The sequence below is a fragment of the Pseudophryne corroboree genome, chromosome 6, assembly GCF_028390025.1.
Source record: "Pseudophryne corroboree isolate aPseCor3 chromosome 6, aPseCor3.hap2, whole genome shotgun sequence".
NCBI classification, from domain to species: Eukaryota; Metazoa; Chordata; class Amphibia; order Anura; family Myobatrachidae; genus Pseudophryne; species Pseudophryne corroboree.
In genome coordinates, this window is record NC_086449.1 from 823,824,135 (window position 1) to 823,847,824 (window position 23,690).

At 47.5% G+C, this 23,690-nt stretch overlaps 1 protein-coding gene across 3 annotated transcripts in view; it reads left to right on the top strand.

Annotated features, from left to right (window-relative positions):
- Positions 1-2,900: 2,900 nt before the first annotated feature.
- B4GALNT3 (beta-1,4-N-acetyl-galactosaminyltransferase 3) overlaps positions 2,901-23,690 on the top strand; it is a 159,318-nt gene continuing 138,528 nt past the window's right edge. Inside the window, exon 1 of one of the 3 annotated variants that reach the window (XM_063929228.1) lies at positions 2,901-3,849. In XM_063929228.1, the coding sequence (XP_063785298.1) occupies positions 3,711-3,849 (139 nt within the window). In that variant the 5' untranslated portion in view covers positions 2,901-3,710. The remainder of the gene's footprint in view (positions 3,850-23,690) is intronic. The other 2 variants (XM_063929227.1, XM_063929226.1) reach the window with 2 other exon arrangements.

Consider the following 23,690-nt stretch of genomic DNA (forward strand, 5'->3'; position numbering starts at 1 on the left):
ATTGTGCAGCACTGCAGTGGGGGGGGGCGGAGTCATGATTGCACAGCACTTTGCAGTGGGGGAGCGGAGTCATGATTGCACAGCACTTTGCAGTGGGGGCGGAGTCATGATTGCACAGTACTTTGCATTGGGGCAGAGTCATGATTGTGCAGCACTGCAGTGGGGGGCGGAGTCATGATTGCACAGCACTTTGCAGTGGGGGCGGAGTCATGATTGCCAGTACTTTGCATTGGGGCAGAGTCATGATTGTGCAGCACTGCAGTGGGGGGGGGGGGCGGAGTCATGATTGCACAGCACTTTGCATTGGGGGCGGAGTCATGATTGCACAGCACTTTGCATTGGGGCGGAGTCATGATTGCACAGCACTTTGCATTGGGGGGCGGAGTCATGATTGCACAGCACTTTGCATTGGGGCGGAGTCATGATTGCACAGCACTTTGCATTGGGGGCGGAGTCATGATTGCACAGCACTTTGCATTGGGGCGGAGTCATGATTGCATAGCACTTTGCAGTGGGGGCGGAGTCATGATTGCACAGCACTTTGCATTGGGGGCGGAGTCATAATTGCATAGCACTTTGCATTGGGGGCGGAGTCATGATTGTACAGCACTTTGCAGTGGGGGCAGAGTCCTGATTGTGCAGCACTTTGCAGTTTGTTGCAGAGTCATGATTGTGCAATTTTAGGGCCTAAAGGGGGGCTACACACGTAGAGATGTGTGCTGAGCCATCTATCACAGACCGCTCAGCACACATCTCTCCCCCCACTCAGTGCAATGTGTGCTGAGTGGAGGATGGGGGGGGGGGTGCGTTCACACAGTGGTGAAATGAGCGATCTGACTAGATTTGGCGTGCATGTATGCCAAATCTAGAGCTGGCGATAGCGACGCGCTGTCGTCGGCACCCTACACACGGAGCGATGTGTGCTTAATTTCTAACTAATCTAGTCAGATTGCTTAGAAATGAAGTAAAAATCGCTCCGTGTGTACCCGCCTTCATTCAGACTGGATTGCGGCAGCGATCGCAGTCTGAATCCCTATGTGCACCCCGGGAGCCCAGTGCGATGCTAACAGCATCTCTGGGCGGCGATGGCCTCTGCCTGATTAGAACGCCGTTGGCGGGGCGCAGTCCGGACAACAGACCATTCCCATCCTACGCCTAATCCAGAGGTCCCCAAACGCGGCCTTGAGGACCGCGTTTGGGAACCTCTGGCCTAATCCCCTATTGTGTCTGGAGCACGCTGAGCGCAGATCTCCCTATATATACAGAGAAGTAACATGAAGCTTAAACCAATATATTTCCTTTCCACTGATACCAATATAGAGCAAAATAAACCCTGGTATTTGGGAAGACATTTAGCTCAGCACTTTCTCGTGTAACAGGTGCGTCCGTATGGGCCTCATACGCAGTCTCCTGCGTCCGTCATTTGCTGCAGTTTCAGTATCTGTCATTCCCGTATCAGAGAGCGCTCACCCACGCGTCGCCCTCCTGCCTCAGTGACCTTTCAGCAACTTTCCTCCTGGTCTTAGATGACACCGGGGAGCAACAGATCACAACAGCCCCCCCCCTGGCTTATACATTATCCTTCAATGAGCCCATCTGTGCTCCATAACAGAGGCCTGCAACATGTGGCTCTCCAGCCGGGATAGTACTACACATCCCAGCAATGCCTACTGGCAGGGCAAGCTTGAACTTGTAGTGCATCGCAGCTGGACGGCCACAACTTGCCTCAGCCTGCTGCATGTAATGGACAGCGGTGACTCGGCTATAAGCAGTATCCGCTCTGCTGGTCGGCCGGCCTGGCATCTGTAGTGCACCCCTGGCCAGAATGAAAGCATCACTGAGATTGGCACGTAGCAGCCGTATATCCTGTGCCTGAGACAATGCAGGGATGCATTCCAGGACCTGCTGCCAACAAGTGCTTGGAACAATGCTGCACGCAACTCTTTTACTGGATCCCCCGTTCTGACCCTTTAACGTTAAATAATTGGAAAATGCAGGAGATCTGAGATACAGCCGATGCTGCGCAGTGATTGGTACACCAGTGCGCGGGATTGCACTCTGTGCGTGCTCAGAAACGCAGATGCACACATGAAGTACTTGTGCACTTATCACAACCGGAGAGGCGGAACCGCAGGTGTTAAGGGGCGGTCTCACGCAGGCAAATTTCAGCCGCGGCGCGTTCGCGCAAATGCATCTCATGCAAACCAGCGGTTATGCGTTCATTTGCCCGCTCAACAGCGCATAATTTGCACCAGCTGTCGGTGTGCCCATCTGGAGACGTGTATGGCTGGGCATTTGTGTGCTCAAATTCTCTATTATTCCTTGCACATTTTCATAAATGTTTTACGCCCAACCATGCATCGCCCCTATGTACTGGCTTTTATTATAGGCAAACTAGGCTGACCATATTATCCCTTTAACCTGGGACACGCATGAATTAGGTTCTGTGGCTGCTTAAAACCAGGTGACATGCAGGCTTGTAGTCCGCCAGCCACAGAACCTGTGTAATTCACGCATGTCCCTGGTTAAAGGGATAATATGGTCAGCCTAGGTAAACTAGTTACCAGCCTATCAAAACCATGGAACGACATAAAAGTAATGTCACTACCTGTGCACGCCTGAACGGCGCAACGCTTGAAATGCTCCGTCGGACGGCATATAGTGGCTGCCTGCAGGAGTGCAAAACACTTGAACTACCCCCATAGAGGTGAGGTGCAGCATTAGCCTTTTATGATATAGCATCTGTGTCTGTTATTCATAACTGTACTTTAAAAAGCAAACGCCATTATTTTAATCTTCCATAAATAATTACTAGGTGAACAAGCAGGTCATTAAGACGGAGGCTGCAGTAAGTTGCAAGCAGGCAGCGAGCCCCGAGGACAGGTATTATCTGGTGGGTGATAAACTTTTTCTTCCCACCGCGGCTCCTCCTTGTCCCCTGGTCGTTGACCTCGCAGGCAGAGAGTGGAGATGGCAGCCTGCAGGTGTCTTCAGGTATGAATGGGTTACACAACTCCGTCAGTGTCACCGACGGTGAGAAACCGGGGAGGAGCAGCGAGACTTTCACAGTTACCCCTCGCTGGGAGGGAAGTATGAACCCCAGGGAGTGTAGAGCCAGGGAAACAACAGGAGAGGGAAGAAGAAGACTGGCGACCGGCGAGGAAGAGAAGAGTGGAAGAGACAGCGAGACTACACCAGGAGGAGGGGGGTGGGGGGCACACAGGTGAGTCAGCAAGGTAAAAGCAGGAACAGACAGGTGAGAATAACATCATCGACACACCACAAGACCGTACACCAGAGACATCAAGCCAGGAACCAGGATGTGGATTTCATTCTAAATAACACAAGACGCTGAGAATATTAGACTGCTATAATGGTCGCCTGGTACAATGCCTCTGACTGGTGAAAGGTGACACTGTTTCCAGGAGACATCACCGAGACCTTCCTATGAGAGCACTTTTCACACCAGGTAAGGGGACACCTGCCACGGACAACAACTTTCTCCGGAGACGTAAGACGACGTTTGTCGCCGGCACTGGTGCTGCGGACGCCGCAAAAAGGAATACTGCGCAATTTAAACCCACTAATGGCGACTCATTGGTGATGACATCCTTTCCGCATCTGCGAAGTGCCCGGAGTTACTGCTGCGGAGGTCCCCGAACGCCGAAGCCACGCTGCACCAACGGGCTTACCGGAAGCGGGCGGCCAAGATGTGGGGTCGCCCGCTGCCCGTGAAAATGCTAAAAAAGCACTTTTGGCTGTTACTCCTCTTCTCCATTCTCCTCCTGGGGATCCTGACGGTTTTCCTTCAGCTGGCGACGTATTCTGACGGGAACCCGATGAACCGCAGTAAGTCTCCCACACCTCCCGCCCGTCAGGACCGCTGGTTCTGAATCGGCTCTGCTTTGTTAAATGTTACCGATGTCCATGTGTTTTTGATTTTCAAAAGTTTTCCTCTGTCACCCACACTGGCAGGTGTCAGACGGGGCCTTTGAAAAACAAGCACATTATTGTGGTGGTCCTTCCCAAAAAAAAAAAAAAGTAGCTCCCCACATTTTTGAAAATCCTAAAAGAATTCCAAATTAAAAACCAAGTCAGCCACCCAGCTCAATAGTGTTTATATAACTGTATATTGATGTTCCCAGGTACAAGGAGACAGTTTTATAACCATTGGCACGGATCACTAGATATACAATTTAAATGGACGGACAAGTTAAATGCAATATTAATTAGGTTCTTGGTTACAAATTCCCTGTAAAAAGAATATAATTGTCATTTACATGACAACAGTATATAAATGTTATATAGGTGGAAAAGTTTTCATATACTAGATTAGATGTAAGGGGTACCGCACAGGGGTCCAACTTTATATTTTTCTACTCCAGGAGATTTCCCAGAGGGGGCTTGCAGGTGACCAGTGTGGGGGCACTTTGTGTTGTTAGGCCACGCACACCCGCGTCACAATCCCGTAAATCGCAGGGTTGTGAAGATTGGGGGGGGCAGGACGATATTAAAATATAATGTAATATTGGCCCTGCCGCCTCTCCATAAAAACCCACCTTCCACTCCATCCATTTCACTAGAGAGTGAGAGAGGTGCGGGCAGGTGACCTGCTCTCCCCAAGATCTGTTGGGAATCCCGAAATCCGGGAGTCCCAGGAGGGTAGGTATGTATGCTGTGGTAGGTCGGTGCAGTCCATCATCGCTCTGGCAGACATATGTGACGGGGTACCACGATTAATCACACAATATTCTCACAGAAAAGGAGGAGTCTGGGTTGGACATCGGAAGCCATCAAATGATAGCTGGGCGTCCACCATCAAAACTTTTCATGCAATGGTAAATATCCATCGCATAACAACAATAATACAATGGAAAAAAACTTAGGATAGTTCACACGTGTGCAAAAAGCCATGTATGTGCAATAGCGACCTACGGACGTTCTCAATGTTACACGGCTGAATTCAGCTGTATTTTAACATCGAATGGCCATCGCTTCCACACAATTCGATAGCGGCTTCCATCGGCAAGCAGCCATTGAGTGGTAAAAACACTACCGTCACAAGCAAAACATCGATGGTGTTACTAAGAATTAACCCCAGCATGCGGAACAAGAGACCGTGGGGGGTTATTCAGGTTTGTTAGCAATTGAGCAAAACCATGGGAGTAATTCGGACCTGATCGTAGATGTGCTAAATTTAGCACAGCTAGGATCAGCTTCCCTGACATGTGGGGGGACGCCCAGCACAGGGCTAGTCCGCCCCGCATGTCAGGCCCTACCCCACCGCACAAGTACAAAAGCATCGCTCGGCGGCGATGCTTTTGTACTTGAAGAGTAGCTCCCTACCAGCGCAGCTCCTGCACGCTGGCAGGGAGCTACCCGTCGCTGCGCGTGACGTCACGCAGCCCGCCCCTGCACGGTCCGGGCACGCCTGCGTTGCCCGGACTGCGCCCCTAAAACGGCAGCCAAACGCCTCCCGCCCAGCGACCGCCTCTGCCTGTCAATCAGGCAGAGGCGATCGCAGGGCTGAGGCGGCACATGCGCAGTTCAGACCTGATTGGTTGCTGTGCGAAAACGCAGCGATCCGGTCTGAATTACCCCCACGGTTTTGCCCATTAGCTAACAAATTTGCTGCTGCGATCAGATCTGAATTAGGCCCCATGTGCAATGCAGGTGGGGCAGTTGTAACATGTGCAGAGAGTGTTAGATTTGGGTGGGGTGTGTTCAAAAAGAAATCTAAATTGCAGTGTAAAAATAAAGCAGCCAGTATTTACCCTGCACAGAAACAATATAACCCACCCAAATCTAACTCTCTCTGCACATGTTACATCTGCCCCACCTGCAGTGCACATGGGGGGTCATTCCGAGTTGTTAGCTCGGTATTTTTTTTCGCATCGCAGCGATTTTCCGCATAGTGCGCATGCGCAATGTCCGCAGTGCGACTGCGCCAAATAAATTTGCTATGCAGTTAGGAATTTTACTCACGGTTTTTTCTTCGTTCTGGTGATCGTAGTGTGATTGACAGGAAGTGGGTGTTACTGGGCGGAAACAGGCCGGTTTATGGGTGTGTGTGAAAAAACGCTGCCGTTTCTGGGAAAAACGCGGGAGTGTCTGGAGAAACGGGGGAGTGTCTGGGCGAACGCTGGGTGTGTTTGTGACGTCAAACCAGGAACGAAACTGACTGAACTGATCGCAGATGCCGAGTAAGTCTGGAGCTACTCAGAAACTGCTAAGAGGTGTGTAATCGCAATATTGCGAATACGTCGTTCGCAATTTTAAGAAGCTAAGATTCACTCCCAGTAGGCGGCGGCTTAGCGTGAGTAAATCTGCTAAAAGCAGCTTGCGAGCGAACAACTCGGAATGACCCCCACTGTTTTGCCCAATTGCTAACTTTTTTGTTTGCTAACAAGCCTGAATAACCCCCATAGTACTGTGCAGGAGTCCTTCTATACAGAATAAGAGCAGGTACTAAGAATTACACCCAACACTATGCTGTAGTACTTATATCAGGCATGTCCAAACTGCGGCCCTCCAGCTGTTGTGAAACTACATATCCCAGCATGCCCTGACACAGTTTTGCTGTCAGAGAATGCCAAAGCTGTGTCAGGGCATGCTGGGATGTGTAGTTTCGCAACAGCTGGAGGGCCGCAGTTTGGACATGCCTGACTTATATAGAATAAGGACTGGTACTGAGAATTACACTCCCCAAACAGAACAAGAGGCATAGTACTGTGTAGGGAGGCCAATCCCAGGTATCGGGAATGAAAAATGGTCAATCCTGGGATTGGCGTTTGGCTGTGTGGCCGCCCCCTTCGCCCCGCCCGCACACACAACTCACCATAGCACCAGGGCGGGTGGGTGAGACATCAGCTTCACTCTCCCGGCGGTGTGTGACGGCGCAGTGTGACCTCTCACTGCACGTCACGCTGCGCTGGGGAGCCGGGCAGCGGCTGAGCGTCCTGAGGACGCTCAACGCTGATCCCTCAGTCCCCGTGATTGGAGCTTCCAATCCCGGGATTGATGCACGCCCGTTTTTGGGCCGAAATCCTGGGATCCCGCCGATCCCTGGATTAGCCTCTCTAAATCAGTATAAACAGAAAAGGGCACATACTGAGAATTACACCCAGCATGCAGAATAAGAGACATGGGGCCTAATTCACACCTGATCGTAGATACTCATCGCTGCCCGGGTCGCAGTGGCTGCGTGTGATGTCACAAAGTCGCTGCAGCCCGCCACCCGCACGGTCCGGCCACGCCTGCGTTTGCCGGACCGCGCTCACAAAACAGCGGGCAAACGCCGCTGTGCCGCCCCCTCCCGCCCAGCGAACGCCTCTGCCTGTCAATCAGGCAGAGGCGATCGCTGGGCAACGACAGCCGTCGGCTGTCTGGCATGCGCCGGCGCGTGCATATTTCTGACCTGATCACTGCGCTGCGATGACCGCCAGCGTGCGATCAGGTCAGAATGACCCCCAGAGTACTGTGCAGTTATCTATATGCACAGAGATACTGAGATTTACACCCAGCATACAGATCATGAGACATGGTACTGAGCATTTATCAATATGTAAACAATAGGAACAGCTACTGAGAATTACACCCAGCAAGAAACATGGCTCTGAGCGGTTATCAGTATGTACAGAACAGGAACTGGGAATTACAGTCAGTGTACAGAACAAGAGAAGTGTTACTGTGTGGTTATTAATACGTGCAGAACAGATACTGAGAATTACACCTAGCTTACAGAACATGAGAAGCGGTACTGTGCATTTGTCAGTATATACCGAGTAAGAGCAGGAACTAGGAATTGCAGCCAGACCACAGAACAAGTGAAGCTTGTAATCAGTGTGTAAACACCAGGGAGCGTACAAATACATTGCAAACATGTCTGGGGACAAAAGATGTTTAATCAGAACTGCGCTGTGCCACTATATGCCTCATGCCTCGCTGACAGCAGGTGTGTGCTTCTCCTGGACATGAGACTTACAGGGTTATTTTCCATTACAGCCACTGGAGTATGATCTGTGTCCACCCGTCCCATTGTAGCGCTGAGAGACAAGGACTCGGTCATATAATGGTGATGTTTATATAATGACCAGTGCACATCACACCTGGCCCTGACTTACCAATGGTTATTACATTGTACACATTGGCACAGGTAGCAGTCTTGGTACAATCACCTATAAACCTGTGACTCTCCCTCTTGTTACACTTCCTGCAATTACTTCATTTAACTGTATAGGGTGGTTGTAGCTCGTTCATTAACCATATCTTGTGGGCTTCCTGAACCAATCAGAACACGTTACGGTGTGATGATGTCACAGGAGGATTTCCGGTTCACACGCTCATTAATACTCATGAATATTTATACTTTGTGCTGTTATTCAGCTCCCCTCCAGGGTGGTAGCTTTAGGTGGGAGGACCAGTCACGCCAACGCAGCCCCTGGTTAAGTGGTGGAGGAGACTGGTTCGGGGGAACATTTTTTTTAATTCGGGAGTCACCCAGACATTCCAGGAGAGTAGGAGACTCCCAAATTTCGTGCAGGTCTCCCATAGTCCAGTGAAAGTAGAGTCGACCATCCTCTTCCCCTATGAAGCGAGTGCCCTAGATGCTTGGTAACGCGTTTCGCTGTCGGTTGAATCAATTGGCCCTGATAACGTGATTCCTGGATCCACACCCTCATACCTCGCACTTAGACCTTCCCTCCAGGATCTCCCGGAGAGACAGCTTGTAACGTCAGCAAGTGTGTCCCAAGATTTTGCACAATTTATCAGATAAAATCTCACCAGGGACAACTGGCGCAGAGCCACAACTTGCCATCCTGCCGGTTCATTGGCTGCCGGTCCATGAGCTCTGATTGGCTAACGAACCTGTGCTCAGTTGAGAAGATACACGCTGCTGCCAGAGACCACCAGAGTCTGACTGAGCAGCACTGAGGGATGGGCCCGCGCTCCGCTCTCCTCTCTGTCCCCTGACACAGCAGCAGCGGGAGGAAGGTGGGGTGGGGCATATGTATAATTGGCATTGTGGGGCATATCTGGCACTGGGGGCATATCTATAACTGGCACTGTGGGGCATATGTGTATCTGGCACTGTGGGGCATATGTATAACTGGCACTGTGGGGCATATCTGGCACTGTGGGGCATATGTATAACTGGCACTATGGGGCATATGTATAACTGGCACTGTGGGGCATATCTGGCACTGTGGGGCATATGTATAACTGGCACTGTGGGGCATATCTGGCACTGTGGGGCATATGTATAACTGGCACTATGGGGCATATCTGGCACTGTGGGGCATATGTATAACTGGCACTATGGGGCATATCTGGCACCGTGGGGCATATGTATAACTGGCACTGTGGGGCATATCTGGCACTGTGGGGCATATGTATAACTGCCACTATGGGGCATATCTGGCACTGTGGGGCATATGTATAACTGCCACTATGGGGCATATCTGGCACTGTGGGGCATATGTATAACTGGCACTATGGGGCATATCTGGCACTGTGGGGCATATGTATAACTGGCACTGTGGGGCATATGTATAACTGGCACTATGGGGCATATCTGGCACTGTGGGGCATATGTATAACTGGCACTGTGGGGCATATCTGGCACTGGGGCATATGTATAACTGGCACTGTGGGGCATATGTGTATCTGGCACTGTGGGGCATATGTGTATCTGGCACTGTGGGGCATATGTGTATCTGGCACGATAGACGGCGGAGGGTGCGTGTCACCGTGACGTCACAGCAGTGCTGAGGGGACACTACAACTCCCAAATGCCTTGCGTGGCCAGGAAGGACATGGTGGTTACTGTTTCTGGTGCAGAGTGAGAGTCTGTAGTGTGCAGTGTGCGGGGACAATGAAGCTGGTGAGAGGCTGAGCAATAATCACCCAACACACACTGTGTATGTGGTATTTACCAAACATTGTCTTTATACCTACATTATATACACATAACATATTATTAACACACTATGTCATTCATCGTGCCCTGCGTCCGCTCTTCACGCTGTCGCAAGGGCCTACGCCCCCTTGACCATCGTACGCCCTTTGGCCGTAAAATATTTAACCACTAACAGCATTATGCTTGAAGGTAATACTCCATATAATACAAATATTGCCCGCCTGAAGGACGTGCAGGGGTTAAGGGAGCTTAGCCCCATGCGACGGTGTGAAGAGCGCCCGTAGGGCGCGATGAATCACCTAGTTAAAAATATATACAGTATTTGCTGGCGTATAAGACTACTTTTTTGCCCTGAAAAACATGCCTCCAAGTGGGGGGGTCGTCTTATACGCCGGGTGCACTTCAGTTGGGATAGACATAGCTGCCATAGTGGCCTTCCGATACTCGCCCGGTGCCCATAGTGGCCTCCCGATGCCCGCCCACCTCATTCTACTCACCATCCAGTATCGCTCGATATCCAGTGCGGCCGCGGCGGGTCACTAGTGCCAATTACAGGGAGATGCAGGGACTGGCCGGAGGCGCTGCAGTCGCGTTGTGGCCGTACAATGGTGACAATGACAGGTACTGTAATGGCACTAATACTAATGGCACTCATGTGAAACCGGTAACAATAAATGCACACAGGGGTATACTTTTATACATTTTACAACTTTCTCCTCGCCCCCTCCCCCCTTCTTATGCATACCTTGATAAATACTCCCTATCCAAATCTCTTATCAGGTCATAATATACAGTATGTCACAAATCTGATGTTCTTTTATGTTTTATTTGGTGTGTGGAAGGGGGTAGTCTTATACGGCGAGTATATAACAAACTCTATATTTTGAGTGGAAATGTTGGGGGTCGTCTTATACGCCCAGTCGTCTTATACGCCGGCAAATACTGGTATGTAAAAAAATAAAACATTTTATAGATCACTTTAATCTTTAATGTCCAGCCTAAGATAGCAGTAACAGAACAAGTATGTCTGCCTGTAGCCTTTACACCGTCTATACCATGTGAAGAGCTCAGAGAGGGTTTTTAGTTTCTCACAAGATTTTGTTCTGCAGTCAGATATAGGAAAGGGGGGGAGTTATAAGTGAGGAAAGTCTGTAAGGGGCTGAGGGGTAAATGTATGAAGCAGTGATAAGAGTGGAGACGTGAGTCTGTGGAGAAGTTGCCCATGGCAACCAATCAGCTGCTCCGTACAATTTGTATAGTATGCAAATTATAAATGTTACTTCAATGCTGATTGGTTGCCATGGGCAACTTCTCCTCTGGCTCACTTCTCCACACTTATCACTGTTTCATACATTTACCCCTGAGTGCACTAATAATGAGCAGGATGTGAAATTACACCTCCCAGCATGTCCCGCCACAGTTTTATGCATGCCCTAAGAAATTGCAAAACTGTGGCAGGGCATGCTGGGATGTGTAGTTCTACAGCAGCTGGAGGGTCGCATGTTGATTTCCCCTGCTCTGACCTACACATATCCCTGGCATGCGTTTTCTACGAGAAGTATGTGCTGCCGGTTTCAGAGTAGATTATGGAAAGCGGTCATTTTATACCCAACTCAAAATTAAGCCCAGTATCTGTGCAAACTAAGATCACACATATATACAGGGGGGGAACGATGTGGAACTGAGTTCCGCCACCTGTAATGGTAGGTCTAACTAGTTCCACCGCCTCCATTTCCCTGTACAATAATTCCAACAGAAAAACCTGCCCCATCACCTACATTAATAGATATGTTTCTGATGATCTGCAGCCACCTCCCCCTTCCTCAGGTCCTGGTGGCTCCACTTACAGCCCACCCCTCCTGGTACTCACACATGTTGTGTCTGTTGGACAGCATTCATCCCCTCCTCAGGTCCCAGTGGCTTTCTTTACCGATACGGCATATGTGATGTTATGCTGCCACCGTTGCTGAAGTGAAGAGGAGCCATGATGCAGGCTCTGTGCATCTTGAAGACCAGATGAGAAGGGGTTGGAGGGACAAGAGAGGTGGGGAAGCTTCTGGAGTGACAGATGTGTATAAGCGACACTACTGTGGTCATTATGTGTAAGGGGCACAACTGTGAGCATTCTGTATATAAGCAGGACTACTACTGTGGGAATTTTGTGTATAAGTGGTACTTCTGTGGGCATTTTATGTATAAGCAGCACTTTTCGTGGGCATTATGTGTATAAGTGGCACTACTGGGGTCATTATGTGTAAGAGGCACTACAACTGTGGGCATTATTTGTAAGAGGCACTACAACTGTGGGCATTATGTGTAAGGGGCACTACTACTGTGGGCATTATGTGTAAGGGGCACTACTACTGTGGGCATTGTGTGTAAGGGGCACTACTACTGTGGCCATTAGGTGTAAGGGGCACTACTACTGTGGGCATTATGTGTAAGGGGCACTACTACTGTGGGCATTATGTGTAAGGGGCACTACTACTATGGGCATTATGTGTAAGGGGCACTACTACTGTGGGCATTATGTGTAAGGGGCACTACTACTGTGGGCATTATGTATAAGGGGCATACTACTGTGGGCATTATGTGTAAGGGACACTACTACTGTGGGCATTATGTGTAAGGGGCACTACTACTGTGGGCATTATGTGTAAGGGGCACTACTACTGTGGGCATTATGTATAAGGGGCACTACTACTGTGGGCATTATGTGTAAGGGGCACTACTACTGTGGGCATTATGTGTAAGGGGCACTACTACTGTGGGCATTATGTGTAAGGGTCACTACAACTGTGGGCATTATGTGTAAGGGGCACTACTACTGTGGGCATTATGTATAAGGGGCACTACTACTGTGGGCATTATGTGTAAGGGGCATACTACTGTGGGCATTATGTGTAAGGGGCACTACTACTGTGGGCATTATGTGTAAGGGGCACTACTACTGTGGGCATTATGTGTAAGGGGCACTACAACTGTGGGCATTATGTGTAAGGGGCAGTACTACTGTGGGCATTAGGTGTAAGGGGCACTACTACTGTGGGCATTATGTGTAAGGGGCACTACTGTGGGCATTATGTGTAAGGGGCACTACTACTGTGGGCATTATGTGTAAGGGGCACTACTACTGTGGCCATTAGGTGTAAGGGGCATACTACTGTGGGCATTATGTGTAAGGGGCACTACTACTGTGGCCATTAGGTGTAAGGGGCATACTACTGTGGGCATTATGTGTAGGGCACTACTACTGTGGGCATTAGGTGTAAGGGGCACTACTACTGTGGGCATTATGTGTAAGGGGCACTACTGTGGGCATTATGTGTAAGGGGCACTACTGTGGGCATTATGTGTAAGGGGCAGTACTACTGTGGCCATTAGGTGTAAGGGGCATACTACTGTGGGCATTATGTGTAAGGGGCACTACTGTGGGTATTGTATATAAGGGGCACTACTGTGTGGCATAACCTGAATTAGGGGCATTACTATGTGGTGTTATATAAATCAGGGGCACTACATGCGGTATAATGTGAATAAGATTGTGCTAGTGTGAGGTGTAATTTGAATTGGGGGTACTGTTGTGTGACCACGCTGCTTCTTTGTGAGATCAATGTCCCTTTATAAAGTATGGGAAGTAGGGCACTAATTTATAGTTTTCAGGGGGGTGTCGAAAAATACTAGCACTGGCCCTGGCTCCACTTAATGTGAGTGGGGATTGGGGTAGGTGGTGGGGTAAATGAGTTCCACCAGCTCTCCAGGAGCACTTTAAGCCCTGCGATATATAGACACAATGCATGTCGTTTCACAGGAAGCAGAGGTCACAATTGTCTACCTGAGTGTGGCAGTACCACCCTGAGTACCAGACTGAGATAGGGGAGTGGCCTCTTAAGAATGTGGGTGCGGCTGGCCAAATCTGGGCGTGGTTTGGTTCTTTTACAGGAGTCTTATTTTGTCCCCATTTTACTTTAAGACATGCGTCTTCCATCTCTCAAAGGACAGAGGATACATAGGTGGTAATTCCAAGTTGATCGCAGCAGGAAATTTTTTAGCAATTGGGCAAAACCATGTGCACTGCAGGGGAGACAGATGTAACATGTGCAGAGAGAGATAGATTTGGGTGGGGTGTGTTCAATCTGCAATCTAATTTGCAGTGTAAAAATAAAGCAGCCAGTATTTACCCTGCACAGAAACAAAATAACCCACCCAAATCTAACTCTCTCTGCACATGTTATATCTGCCTCCCCTGCTGTGCACATGGTTTTGCCCAACTGCTAAAAAAAAATTCCTGCTGCGATCAACTTGGAATGACCCCCATTGGGGGTCATTCCGAGTTGTTCACTCGCAAGCTGCTTTTAGCAGCTTTGCACACGATAAGCCGCCGCCTACTGGGAGTGAATCAAAATTGCGAACGAAAGATTAGCAGAATTGCGAATAGACACTTCTTAGCAGTTTCTGAGTAGCTCCAGACTTACTCGGCATCTGCGATCAGTTCAGTGCTTGTCGTTCCTGGTTTGACGTCACAAACACACCCAGCGTTTGCCCAGACACTCCTCCGTTTCTCCAGCCACTCCCGCGTTTTTCCCAGAAACGGTAGCGTTTTTTCACACACACCCATAAAACGGCCTGTTTCCGCCCGGAAACACCCACTTCCTGTCAATCACATTACGATCACCAGAACGAAGAAAAAACCTTGTAATGCCGTGAGTAAAATACCTAACTGCATAGCAAATTTAGCGTGAAAACTTATATATACCTACAGCTAGAGATAAATCTCAAACTGTATATATATCTGGCGCTAAAATAATGTATGGTAGTAATTTACCAGATGGTAATCAGTGAAAATTGTGATCTCTAGGGCTGCTGAGCAAAAACAGCTGGTTAGGCTGAACAACTAATTGAAATACAAAGGAGAAAGAAATGCTCTGCGCACCAAAAATCACTTTGAATTGATTGATTGATTAATTAAGTGCAGTCTAGCAAGGAGAATGATTGACTCAATGAAACTTGACCTTTTTTATAGTGAAAAATATTTTATAAAACAGTTAATGACACAAAACAAAGTAAATAAGACAAACAATACATATATATATATATATATATAGCAGTATAAAAACCGGAGGTATTTCACCTCTTGCAAGTGTAAATAGAAACACTGTATCTAACTTTTATAAACGTGCTGTTTAAACAGCATACACTGTATCTAAAATGCAGATCGGATATCTTAAGTGAAAGAGGCTCTATACAAAGAGCAACAATCGATTCTAACACTGGCGTCCCAGTGTGGAATCAAATAAAATGTCCACAGATGGCTCCACAATATAATTATTAGAAGCAAAGCAAGTAATAATAGTTACCCTCGTGCTGATTCCTGAGATGTAATGCAGAGTCCTGTATGCATTTGCACGGGGAGAATGTAAAGATTGGTAGTTGCTGCCACAATGGTAATTAAAAGACAGACTTGTTGGAATATTTATTCTCCGTAATAATAGCCGTCAGTTGACCGTCAGATGATGACATGTAGGGAGTTTCCCAGCAAGGGACCTGATCCGTATGGCTATCGGTAACAGCATGGAACGGCAAAACCGCTGATGGCTGGCGCCGCACTGGTGTCACAGCGGAGATCCGTCTATATCCAGCTTGTCGCAGCGGGATTCTGATGTAGAAGTGCCGTTAGCAGCTGGACTCCCTTTAACCTCACTGCGTTTCGTCTCCTAGCAACGGAGACTTCCTCAAGACGTCTTGAGGAAGTCTCCGTTGCTAGGAGACGAAACGCGTTGACGCCCCTTTCTACGAGTTCAGTGCAGTGGATATCAGTTACTCCACAGACGGGCTCCTACCATCTCGGTCCTGCTATTCCGGTTCCGTCCACATCTAAGCCAAGTGACCTACAGTAATTATACCTCCGCAGTGAGGTTAAAGGGAGTCCAGCTGCTAACGGCACTTCTACATCAGAATCCCGCTGCGACAAGCTGGATATAGACGGATCTCCGCTGTGACACCAGTGCGGCGCCAGCCATCAGCGGTTTTGCCGTTCCATGCTGTTACCGATAGCCATACGGATCAGGTCCCTTGCTGGGAAACTCCCTACATGTCATCATCTGACGGTCAACTGACGGCTATTATTACGGAGAATAAATATTCCAACAAGTCTGTCTTTTAATTACCATTGTGGCAGCAACTACCAATCTTTACATTCTCCCCGTGCAAATGCATACAGGACTCTGCATTACATCTCAGGAATCAGCACGAGGGTAACTATTATTACTTGCTTTGCTTCTAATAATTTTATTGTGGAGCCATCTGTGGACATTTTATTTGATTCCACACTGGGACGCCAGTGTTAGAATCGATTGTTGCTCTTTGTATAGAGCCTCTTTCACTTAAGATATCCGATCTGCATTTTAGATACAGTGTATGCTGTTTAAACAGCACGTTTATAAAAGTTAGATACAGTGTTTCTATTTACACTTGCAAGAGGTGAAATACCTCCGGTTTTTATACTGCTATATATATATATATATATATATGTATTGTTTGTCTTATTTACTTTGTTTTGTGTCATTAACTGTTTTATAAAATATTTTTCACTATAAAAAAGGTCAAGTTTCATTGAGTCAATCATTCTCCTTGCTAGACTGCACTTAATTAATCAATCAATCAATTCAAAGTGATTTTTGGTGCGCAGAGCATTTCTTTCTCCTTTGCATAGCAAATTTACTTGGCGCAGTCGCACTGCGGACATTGCGCATGCGCATTAGCGACTAATCGCTCCGTTGCTAGAAAAAAATAACGAGCGAACAACTCGGAATGACCCCCATTGTGCGGTATATTGTCCCCATGCGTATCTGAATGATATATCGTACACATCGTATGGTGTGTACCCCTGACCCGTAATTCCCGGCTGTTGTTCCTTGAATCATCCCATTGGATGTGCTGCACGTCCAATGTGCCAATTCCGCAGCCGACGCAGTGTAGTTACAAACATAATGTGACTACATTGCGCCGTCGCACAGCGGATTGTGCAGTGTCTATGGCAGATACAATGTATCATTACATGGCATTGCTGGTTGGCACTGTCGGATGGTATGTACCAAGCTTACACATCCAGCCATCAATCCTGTTCCCAGTCTGGACCCTGCCCCAGTAGACGTGACTAGGTGCAGGCGTCCTGTGGGTCTCCACTGACTCGGGTATCTGTCAGGGCGTGAGGTCTGGTCTCAGAGACTGTTGGTTCCGGGGTAATAATGACGCATCCTGTGTTTGTGATGTGTACCACAGCTGCTCCTGGTAATTGGTCCCTTATGGCCTTGTGTCTTTTTACCTAGAGGAGTATGCACTGGGCACATCACGTGATGCTGGCAGAGCAGGTGAGGCATGTACGCAAGCCATAATCAATAAAAACACAGGAGACATGAATATAATAAAGGACAGCGCAATAATATACACCACCAGTTTCCTATCGCGCTCGGTACAGAGAATATTTACACATTCACATCAGTCCCTGGCCCACTGGAGCTCACGCTCTATATTCTCTGCCACACACAGACTGGGTTTATTTTCTGACGGCTGCCAGTACATTTTTGGACTGTGGAAGAAAGCCGGGGAAATACCAGGCAAACAGAACTCATGCATGCCCAGTTCCATCCTATATAGAATACAGTACTAGCCACTGTGCAACTGCGCTGTTTTTATATAGAGCATGTAACGCGTGGCACTCGCACACCAGCTGCTGTGGGGCTCTACCTCACAGCATGCCCTGCCACAGATTTGCTGTTAGGGCATGCTAAAACTGTGGCAAGGGCATGCTGGGATGTGTAGTTCCACAGTTGATGGAGAGCTGGGCGCTGCCTATCCATTTAGAGAGGAAATGACACAGTCACAGAGGGTGATTGGCTATGATTACTGATGTGTGAATCTGTTATATGAAGACCCAGAAACACATTTGCTACAACTGGCCCTATTTTGGCTTGGCAGGAAGACAATGGTGGTCATTCCGAGTTGTTCGCTCGCTAGCTGCTTTTAGCAGCATTGCACACGCTAGTCCGCCGCCCTCTGGGAGTGTATCTTAGCTTAGCAGAATTGCGAACGAAAGATTAGCAGAATTGCGAATAGAAATTTCTTAGCAGTTTCTGAGTAGCTCGAGACTTACTCCTCCACTGCGATCAGTTCAGTCAGTTTCGTTCCTGGTTTGACGTCACAAACACACCCAGCATTCGCCCAGCCACTCCCCCGTTTCTCCAGACACTCCCGCGTTTTTCCCTGACACGCCTGCGTTTTTACGCACACTCCCAGAAAACGGCCAGTTTCCGCCCAGAAACACCCACTTCCTGTCAGTCACACTCCGATAACTTCAACGATGAAAATTCTTCGTTCTGCCGTGAGTAAATCTACTAAGTTTTGTGCTAAAATACTTAGCGCATGCGCACTGTGTAGCATGCGCATTTTTGCCTTAATCGCTCCGTTGCGAAAATCGGCAACGAGCGAACAACTCGGAATGACCCCCAATGGGTAGTATAAATTGTTCTGTTTATAGAGACAACCAGAAACACAGCGTGGCGGGTGCAGCACTAAACCACCTAGGTTTGACTAATAGTAGTGTAATGGTGTGTACACACTATGCAATATCGCATACGGGCCCTCATTCCGAGTTGTTCGCTCGCTAACTGCTTTTAGCAGCCGTGCAAACGCTAAGCCGCCTCCCTCTGGGAGTGTATCTTAGCTTAGCAGAAGTGCGAACGAAAGGATCGCAGCGCGGCTACAAAAAAAGATTGTGCAGTTCCTGAGCAGCTCGAGACTTACTCCTAGCTAGCGATCACTTCAGACTATTTAGTTCCTGTTTTGACATCACGAACACGCCCTGCGTTCGGCCAGCCACGCCTGCGTCTGCCCCGGCACGCCTGCGTTTGTATCTGACACGCCTGCGTTTTTCCACACTCTCCCCGAAAACGGTCAGTTACCTCCCAGAAACACCCACTTCCTGTCAATCACTCTGCGGCGAGCAGTGTGACTGAAAAGCGTCGGTAGACCTTGTGTGAAACTACTTCGGCTGTTGTGAAAGTACGTCGCGCGTGCGCATTGCGCCGCATACGCATGCACAGAAGTGCCTTTTTTTGCCTGATCGCTGCGCAGTGACCGAAAACAGCTAGCGAACAACTCGGAATGACCACCACGATCTGGCTGGTATCGGCCGGTTCGTTGCGATATTGTATAGTGTGCACGCACGATAGAGGATACGATGCGCACTCCCGCGGGTTGTATTTTGCATCGCTCGTCTGACCTACATGCAGGTCCGACGTGCGATATTTCTTGCTAGGGCCATGCTGCCAAATGCAGCATGGCCCCGCTCCCCCTCCCGTCGCACCTGACATCGGCAAGTGTGTGTGCACTTGCCGATGTCGGATCCCGGACAACATCACATGGTTTGTGATATCGTCCTAATGTGTACGGAGCTTTAGCCCTATACCCAATTAACATCTTTACAGAGCTCACACAAAACTTACATGTTTTCTTTTTCTATGCCCAAACAAACCTCTGACCCTCTCAGAATTACACCGGCCCAATAAGCAGCGTGTGGCACTTATGTGTGATGCTGCGATTCACACCCATGTGCCGTGGGGTTATTATAATGGTGCCAATACAGACCGGACTTCTGCCCACCAATGTGTATTGTATGATCTCAGTATGTAGTAACCATTAAAGGTGTCACCTCACAAACAAGATGGCCGCCTTCTCCTGAGCCCAATTATAGTTAATCTGTATTAATTAATGATATTGGCGGTGGTGCAGCTGTGTCTGCCTGCGGGTTGCTTGGCACTGTGTTATAGTATTGTCTGCCTTGGCAGAAGATGATCCATTTCCATCTGCAAATATAACATGAAACACTTTGTCAGCAATAAATGTCACCATAACCAAAGAGTAACCTGCTGAACACGATAATCACAACTAACTGAATACCGCAACCAATCTGCCCCGGGGCTGTTCCTGCACACTAAGGGGCTGTTCCTGCACACTAGGAGCAAATAATATAAAGAAGCAATTTGCACCTTGGTAAAACCTAGGTATGGCCATCGCTGGGTTATCCTCTCACCATCGTAGTTGTGTGTAAACCCGATGACACAGGCCCTTAGTGGCCAATGCATCGTTACTGGACGAAATGAAAGATTTTCTATTGCAGCGATGGAAAATATACTAGTAGTAATTATTAAATAATAATTAGAATTTATCAAAGGAAAAAAATACTTTCTTTTAATAAAAAAGCATTTTTGTCCTTTCTCGCGTCCTGTTGTCGTCTTCCCGAGATGGCGTTAGTGAATGATGGCAGGGCTGCCATCAGAAATTGTGGGGCCCGGGACTGACAAAATAGACAGTCCCTCCATCCGAAAAAAAAAAGATTGTGCCGCATCGCTCCACCCCTATGTGAAAGCTGATGCACAAATAAGTCTTATTTTAAGAAGTCCTCCCTGTGCAACAGTCCACTGTTGTTTTATAGTCTAGTGCAGCTCTCCAGGTATTGGTGGTAGGAGCCAGCGGTGGGCCCCACTCACTGTAAGGGCCCGGGACACCAGTCCCCACAGTCCCCCCCAAGTGGCTGCCCTGAATAATGGACAGTGGTGGTACGTGTCCCAAACCAATATATTGCCTATATGCCCCCATAGGGTCTCCACGCTGCTTCTTTGTCACACAGTTCCGCTGACAGTACAGGAGGACACCCGATCTCCACGTTATCTAATTTCGCACAGTGACCTCTGGAAAGTGCTCTTTTCATGTATGTTACATGAGTCTCCCTGGCAGGGATCTCTGTTGAACCAATAACCTCGTCTACATATAAAACCATCTAATTGAGCATTTGAGTACCTGCATTACAGACGCCTCTGTCTATGGACAGAACCCGTATTGTCGTTTCGTGTACCCCCCACCCCTGAGAGCTGTGGGAAATGTGTGTGATTCTGCAGATTAGATAGTGGCGGAGGCACCAGCTTACCTCCGGAAGCCGAGAGCGCTGAAAGGGGTTTAGTTTGCATGAAGGTGGGATAAGAATGACAAAACACTCTGGAATCACTTTTCCTAGTTTTCAAAGTCTCTGAGAAACCCAACACTGGGCTCCCTCATGCGTGACGGCTGCGGCGGGGGCAGATCACAGGTGACAGAGCTCCACGGTCTCCGCTTACTGCTACTGAGGCCAGGACCCAATCTGCCGTACACACATTTCTGGGGGTGAATAATCCACCCACTGTACATGACCCCTTCTAAAATGTTACCTAATTTAAATATTTTCCTCTCTTAGGGGGGTATTCAATTGTTTGAAAAGTCAGTTGGGTGTCTGTTTTTCCCTATCTAATAGACAGGAAAAAACAGACACCCAACCGACTTTTCAAACATTTGAATTCCACCCTTGTTGTGAACTGCGAGAAATATGTGAAGGCCCCGGAGATATATAACCACCACTATTGGTGGTTATATATAGATCTGCCCGTGTCTTGTGATGAAGGTAGCAAGACGCCAGGGGGGAGTGGCCAGGGTCTCCGTCGTAGAATGGAGATTTCCTGACCTCCGAGATGGGCAGAGGTCAACTTCTCTCCTCCACTTTACCTGACCAATCTGGTTGCTTCTCCGCAGGCGGCCAGCTTGCTCTGTAAGCCTGTATGGCCCTGGTGAAATGACACACATAGCTGCAGAAATGCAAATGGAAGAACCAACGCTGCTTTACCTTGCGCATCGGTTGTTGTGCGGTTTATAAATGTCATTTTCAGCAGTGCCCCACGGGGCCTGGGCGGCGTGCCCTAGTCTGGAAGGCATGGGAACGCCCCCTCCAAAAAAATCTATGTCAATTGTAAAATATTATGGGGCCCGTTTACCATTAAATATTTTAGCTTATTCCCCCAAAACACACCTTTTTGGGCGATAACTGCAAATATTAAGTATCACCCTAATGTATGACTAAGGGACCGCAGAATATATATCTCCGATACCTGCTGCAATCACTCCATTCCCGACAGCAGCCATAGACCCCATATGTGTCTATGAGGGAAAACAAGCTGACAGATTTACCAAGCTCCTGAGCTTGCCTAACGCCATCTGAAGATGACATTAGCCCGCTGTAGCCTACTGCACCGGGGAGGGTTTTCCCGGAACCCTCCCCGGTAATGACCGCTGCGTCCTATTTCCACTCCCGGCACATCACATGCAAATGTGATTATGCATGCTGCAAAGTGGGACATGTAACCCCCTCAGTAATTGACCCCGGCCCCCCCACTGCAGGGCCAGATTAAGCCTTGGGGGCGCCTGGAGCACTTAAAGAGGGGTGTATATTGGATTGTGCTTAGTGACCCATTCCAGGAGGGACAATATACGCTTTGTACCCGGACTTCCCTCTTACTATATGATTGGTGCAGTGGTGCAAGTAGAAATATTTTCTTAGTGGTACTGAGTGCCGAAACATGGGCGTGGTCATGTGTTGTGAGGGGGCGTGGTCACATGCTGCTAGTGGGAGTGGCTACATGACACTAGCAGCGTGGCCACACGACAGCCCCTTTTTTTTATGGGAATCTGGAGGCAAGGCTAAAAATATATAGTAATGCCTCCAGTATAATAGAAATAATAGTAATGCCTCCAGTATAATAGAAATATATAGTAATGCCTCCAGTATAATAGAAATATATAGTGATGTCTCCAAGAAATATATAGTGATACCTCCAGTATAATACAAATATATAGTAATGCCTCCAGTATAATAGAAATGTATAGTGATACCTCCAGTATAATAGAAATATATAGTGATGCCTCCAGTATAATAGAAATATATAGTGATACCTCCAGTATAATAGAAATATATAGTAATGCCTCCAGTATAATAGAAATATATAGTAATGCCTCCAGTGTAATAGAAATATATAGTACTGCCTCCAGTATAATAGAAATATATAGTGATACCTCCAGTATAATAGAAATATATAGTAATGCCTCCAGTATAATACAAATATATAGTAATGCCTCCAGTATAATAGAAATATATAGTGATGCCTCCAGTATAATAGAAATATATAGTAATGCCTTCAGTATAATAGAAATATATAGTGATGTCTCCAGTATAATAGAAATATATAGTGATATCTCCAGTATAATAGAAATATATAGTAATGCCTCCAGTATAATAGAAATATATAGTGATGCCTCCAGTATAATATAAATATATAGTAATGCCTCCAGTATAATAGAAATATATAGTAATGCCTCCAGTGTAATAGAAATATATAGTAATGCCTCCAGTGTAATAGAAATATATAGTACTGCCTCCAGTATAATAGAAATATATAGTGATACCTCCAGTATAATAGAAATATATAGTAATGCCTCCAGTATAATACAAATATATAGTAATGCCTCCAGTATAATAGAAATATATAGTGATGCCTCCAGTATAATAGAAATATATAGTAATGCCTTCAGTATAATAGAAATATATAGTGATGTCTCCAGTATAATAGAAATATATAGTGATATCTCCAGTATAATAGAAATATATAGTAATGCCTCCAGTATAATAGAAATATATAGTGATGCCTCCAGTATAATAGAAATATATAGTAATGCCTCCAGTATAATAGAAATATACAGTAATGCCTCCAGTATAATAGAAATATATAGTGATGCCTCCAGTATAATAGAAATATATAGTGATACCTCCAGTATAATAGAAATATATAGTAATGCCTCCAGTATAATAGAAATATATAGTGATACCTCCAGTATAATAAAAATATATAGTGAT